Source organism: Centruroides sculpturatus, unplaced genomic scaffold (assembly GCF_000671375.1).
Source record: "Centruroides sculpturatus isolate CEXI.00-Female unplaced genomic scaffold, Cexi_2.0 scaffold930, whole genome shotgun sequence".
Lineage (NCBI taxonomy): Eukaryota > Metazoa > Arthropoda > Arachnida > Scorpiones > Buthidae > Centruroides > Centruroides sculpturatus.
The window spans coordinates 230,085-236,176 of record NW_019385100.1 but is presented as its reverse complement, the minus strand read 5'-3'; the positions used below and the strand labels follow the sequence as shown (position 1 = coordinate 236,176).

General features: G+C 32.3%; 1 protein-coding gene across 4 annotated transcripts in view; it reads left to right on the top strand.

Annotated features, from left to right (window-relative positions):
• The first annotated feature begins 1,655 nt into the window (after window positions 1-1,655).
• LOC111634690 overlaps window positions 1,656-6,092 on the top strand; it is a 20,796-nt gene continuing 16,359 nt past the window's right edge. The window contains exon 1 of one of the 4 annotated variants that reach the window (XM_023379523.1): window positions 1,656-1,815. In XM_023379523.1, coding sequence (XP_023235291.1) covers window positions 1,806-1,815 — 10 coding nt within the window. In that variant the 5' untranslated portion in view covers window positions 1,656-1,805. Of the gene's footprint in view, window positions 1,816-3,334; window positions 3,377-6,092 lie in introns of those variants that run through there. The other 3 variants (XM_023379522.1, XM_023379526.1, XM_023379525.1) reach the window with 3 other exon arrangements.

The following is a 6,092-nucleotide window of genomic DNA, read 5'->3' as shown; positions in this document are numbered from 1 at the left end:
ACTAATTCAGAAAAAAATATTAATGAATTAAATTTAAACATTAATAATTTCATAACAGAAACGAGTAAAAAACTTCAGACATTGGATAATAGATGTCTTAAAATGTATAATGGTGCTTTCAATGCAAAAAATAAAAGAATTGGAAATGTTGATGATCCAGTGGAAGACAAAAATGTTGTGAATAAAAGATATTTAGAGAATAATACTTTAACAAAAAATAATGAGGATGTATTTGATGCAAAAAATAAAAAAATAACTAATTTAAAAAATCCAATTAATGACACGGATGCAGTTACAAAATCATATGTCGAAAATTATTTCAAAATTAACCATTCTCTCAAAATTAACCATTCTTTCATCTTAAGAGGTTTTCTGTATTTACCTAAACCAGCTGAAGATAAAGAATTTTATTTAACCTTAGGCGATCTTCCTATTGATGATAGTGATATAAAAAATTATGATGGAAAATGTGTTAGAATCTAATGGTTTCATTAGTAAGATTTATTTTACATGTAATTTAGCAATATCTTGTTTATCTGTGGGTATATTTATCAATGAAAAATTAGCATTTTCTTTAAAAAAAGAGAAAGAAGAAACTTATATAGTCATAAATGAAACTATTCCATTCAATGTAAGAGATATAATTACAGTTAAAACTACAGAAAAAAATCCAGCACATGAGGAAACAGATGATGTTGAGAATTTCTTACAAAACATTTTAAAATATACTATCTCAATATTTATAAATTATAAAGATTAATTTTTTTCCTATATAAATGGAAACAAAGAAGAAACTAAACAATATTGGTAAACTTCAAAATATTCCAACAAAGAAATTAAACGAGTTGGAAATTGATTACGAATATTCTATTGATTATATTAAAACAATATACACTCGCTTTGGTGATAAAAAAAATAGTAGTTCTTGAGGGTAAAGAATTTCAAGTTTTTCTACCTGATCGATTTAATAAAAAATTAAGGGATGAAGATTTAGACAAGATGAGTAATTTTAAATTTGTTTACAGGGGTATGAAAAATTGTGGGAAAATGTATAAAGCTCATATTATTGAGTTTGTTTAACTTTTTTTATATTTGCTTTTCTTTAAATAAATCAATGAGATTGTGGAAATAAGTATAAAGCTCATATTATTGACTTTTTTTTATATTTTCTTTTCTTAAACTGGTTTTAAATAAATCAGTGTGATTAAATTTAGTGAATTTTGTAAAAAATCAGTGAGATTTTCAACAGTTTTTTAAATTTAGTGAATTTTATAATAAATCAATGAGATTTCAACAGTTTTTAAATTTAGTTAATTTTACTATTGATTTTATGATTTTTACTATTGATTTTGATTAAATTCATTTAATTTTTAAGATCTTAAATTTGTGGGGCAGAACATACATTTGTCCACTACTACGATGACTGATTTTTCTTAACATTCTTACTTTAACAAAAATTACAAAAAACTGATTCTCACATACGTATCATGTCGCATGACAGTGATAAATCAGTAAACAACAGTTCAAATCAGTGCGCATGCTCGCCTGCGCGGTAAATAAAATTATTGCGAGGTATTTCCAGTCACCAGTCACCAGTCACCAGTCACCAGTCACCAGTCACCAGTATTTTCAGACCTAGAAAGACCGAAATATAATTGTCCGTGGAAATTCTATATTGAAATTCTCAACTGACTTGGAATGTTTACAGAGAAAAGAAAGATATAATTGCCCCTGTGAAAAGCAGTATTTTCTTAAATCCGAGCCTATTATTTTGAACGTCTCACCCTGGAATTTGTTTACTGTTAATGCTACAAGGTAAAAACTATTCAATTTTTGTTACTCATAATGTAAATTTATTCCGACATCACCAATATTTTAGTTATAATTTATTTTTGGAACCTGTGGATGTGACAATTCCTCAAAACCGGTTGTGTATACAGCGTTGATATTGCATTTTAGTGACTCATCAAGTCAATGACAATGCAAAATGGACGACGTTTCATTCTCTTTTTCATTCTCTAGAAATCGGATTTATTAACCTTTGTTTCGTTTACGTATTTTGTGATTAAACCTATTTATTCGTATAATAATTACTTTGTTTTAAATGATTATAAAAAACGCATTTGTTTAGTAAAATTTCTATTATATTTTCGAAAATAACTTATAATGAAATCTAAAATAAAATTTTTAAAAGCCGAAAAGTGTAGGTATTCCGATACTGCATAAGGATATTAGTAAAAGTATATAATATTGATCAATTAATTAATTAATTAAACAGGTAATTAAAATTACAATAGGAGCCGGAGTTTAAACAACAGCCAATACAATAATATTAATAAATATTATGCAACTTTATAGAGAGATGTATAAGAATTACTGGAGATGTGATTATGAACTGCGGAAAAAGTCTTCTTTATTAACAATTTATAAGGTCTTATATTGATACAAATTACATAATTTAATAATTATTAATGTAAATTGCAGTTTACATTTCAACAAATCTTTGTGACGTCGAGCACGGCACAGTGACGAGTATTTACAGACAACAGTGACGTGACCGTGCTGTTAGTGTGTGGTCATAGACTTTTCTGAGGATGAATTGACTATGATAGCTATATGTTTGGATGAAGAAGAAAAAAGAAATGCGATCAAGAAAGCGCCGCAAGTGGATAGGCTACATTAAGCATGGACAAAAAATATCAACAGAATGGGAGTTTCATACTCTTTATAAAAAATTGAGATGACGAATCTATATTTTTTGAATATTTTCGAATGTCCCAACATGCATTTCATATTTTATTAAACAAAACAAAGAAAATATTCATTTTGTACTTAATGTCCATGTATTTCGAATGAGATAAATCAAATAGAACAGGATGTTGATGCACCATTTCAATTAAATGTTCGTCATCCATTGGAAAACAAAATTTACCGTTAGTGAAAAAATATCGTTTCCGTCAAATGTACTTTCATGGTACGGTCACGCCACTGCCACTGCACAGCACTGTGACAGACGACTCTGGACAGGGTAGTTTAAAACTAGATCAACGATTTCCCACAGGCAAAAATTCACTGCACTGTGCCAGCACGTCATTGTTGGGTGTAAATGGACTCTAAACCTAGAGAAAAAATATTTACGAATACTTTGATATACACTTCAACCCTATAACAAACGTGGTCGTATAATTCAGCTGTCTCAGCTGTGACACATCTAGAAAAGTGTTACAATGTGATCGCGTTCAATAAAATCGATGTGTTATAAATTTTATACTTTGCTACCAGTTGCGACAGCGTTTTTAAAAATATAGTGAACACAAAATCCACCAGTCCTCCGATTGAGCGTTAATTAACAGGTATAGATGTCTTGAAAATAAAAGTAAGCAATTGTATAATTCTAAAATATTTGTAATTGGTCGGTTTTTCCATTTATATATGCTATTGTTTTAAAACAGTTGTTCTCCATTATTGTGCCGCGGCACTTTAGTGTTCCCCGATATTTTTGAAATGTGCCGCCACTGCGAATACCCATAGGGGCCGTCCATAAATTACATGAGGTATTTTGGGGTTGGTGGGGTCAAGGATTTCCTACTCAGAAGTAGGGGTAATAGATCTTGTCTTACGTAATATTCTTAGTATTATTTTTTAATCTCGTTGAGTGGTGGAGTTTTGAATTTGGCTTCAATTTGGCGGTTTCTATTAAGAACGCTCTTTGTACTAACTCCATCTCGTGTGACGTGATAGAATAATAACAAGAGCAGACGCATTTTTTATTATGGGAGAAAGGCCGTTCGGTGGTTTCTCCCTCTTTTTTTATATTAGAATAAGTTCACCACTCCTATGGTTGGATAACGCTAAGAATACGTAAAGAAAAATACATGTGTGAGGACCAGAAATTTTGTGTTTAAACTAAAATTTTTGTTTAATAAACTTTATAAAGACGGAACGAGAAAACAGAAAATTAAAAGAGAAAAAGGAAAAATAAATTCAATAAAAACTCCATTCCCACGAGTTGGGTTCCTTGTTGAGATGAGTACATTTCTGTGTTACGATTGTGTCACCCGTCCCCTCATTGGACCAAGAAGATCGTCATCGCTGACGAAATCGGAGAAAGGTTCGGAAATGAGGTTTTGATATAAAAGGGACAGACACGATGAGAAGGGTGGAAGTTATTATTGGTATCTGTGTGTGCGCTCCGATCGTCTACCACCCGCCGAGAATCTGAACCTCCTCCTCGCCTACAAGACTACAAGACCTCAACTGAAATTTTTCTACTCACCTGAAAAGAACTGTTCACCTAAAAAGAATTATTGGACCTTTATTTTTGTGCTGGACTTGATCTCCTATATAACCTAAGGTATTTATCCTGCCCGCGCACTATTGTACACTCTCTCTCCGCGTAAACAAAACGCGCACCCGGTAGTTAATTTGAACAAAAAATTGAATAATAACTGAACCCGACTCATGTAGGTTATGTTCGCATTTTATTCGCTGATGTAAACCAAATTTAGATTATATATAAATAAACGGTTTTTATGTTTAAAACTTCTGGAGTGCAGTTTCTTCCGTTTTTCTCTCGGTTTCTCCATTCCGGATCCAACCCTCATACCTATCCGCTCGCGCGAACTTGTGGTCTCTGTATCGACCGAAGGATACAGTGGTGTCATCCTGACGTGGTATCAAAGAGATACCGACCCTATGGTCACACATGATACAAAGTAAACGTAAAATTCGGTTTTAGTGAAAACTAAAATGTAAAACTAGAAATTAGAAATTAGAAATAGTCTTTTCTTCCATATATTTTGAACATAATTGTAAAAAGCATCAAACAGTGGCTTCTGAGCAAGCTTATCGAGTGGACATGGCATCCTGAAACCAAGCGTAAAAATTTATAATTTCAGAATAAGTCTATCTTGATCGTAAATTGGACAATGATAGATCATATGGTCGACGGTGTCTAAGTTTACTGTAAAGCAAAAGCAAGAGGCAGTTTCTGCCCGGTTATACATCACCAGGAAGCTTCTAAAATTATCATGCTCAGTAAGTAGTTGAGTAGTAACAAACGTTAAACTTCTAAGTGGTGATGAGAACATGCATTCAACGCTAGGATAATAAAGTCTTGTTATTCTACAAGTTTTACTGCTCAACCTTTGTTGATTCCACTTATGCATAACTTTGTCATAAATAAAATTTTAAGGCTGCTACGTGAGAGAGGTATGTGAGTGTAGTCCAAGTCAGTATCCTTTGCAGCTGACTTAGCCTCAAAGATTTTAAATATTTACAAGATTTTAAATATGTATTGGATATATGTGATTTTAACGCTATTCCAATTGGGATTTAATAGAGTTTTTAGGACAGATTGAGAATCACTGTAAATATTGATAGAGTTTTGTTTGGTAGTGAAGTGGCCCACATTTTGATAGAACAGTATTTTCTTCAGCTTGATAGATGAAGGCATGCATCTTCCTAAGTATCTGTATCTTCCTCCAAGCTAACATATTCTAGGCAAAATATGTCAGTTTTGAGGAAGATACAGATACTTGAGCTGACATGAAGGGGCTTTTGGACCCATCTGTGTAGATCAGGGGTGTCCAACTCGCGGCCCGCGGGCCGCATGTGGCCCAAGGCAAGTTCCAATGCGGCCCAATAAACATGTAAACAAAACCGACAAATGTTTTAATTTTTTTATTATTTATTTATTTCAACGGCATAAACTCAAAAAAGTTTCACAAAGCCGTAAACCTTTATTCATACTTTATTTTTGAGTGGAAAGAAAATATTTTCAAATACAGTAGAACCTCGAAAACTCGACCTAATGTGGACCGAAGGGTGGCCGAGTTTGTGAAAATGCCGAGTTATCGGGAATGGGGTTAAAAAAATAAGTACGAGTATTTCCTCAGAAAATACTGTACTGTACTTGTACAGTATTTACTTGTACAGAATATAACAGAGAATAAACTGCCCAAATACCCTTAAACAAAGGAAAAGTACGTCCTTTATGAAGGCATAGAGCCTTTACTACATGAAAATGAAAATTAATGAATACACTGTGTACAGTAATTTACCTGATAAGACAGACCTCAGAAAAATACTTT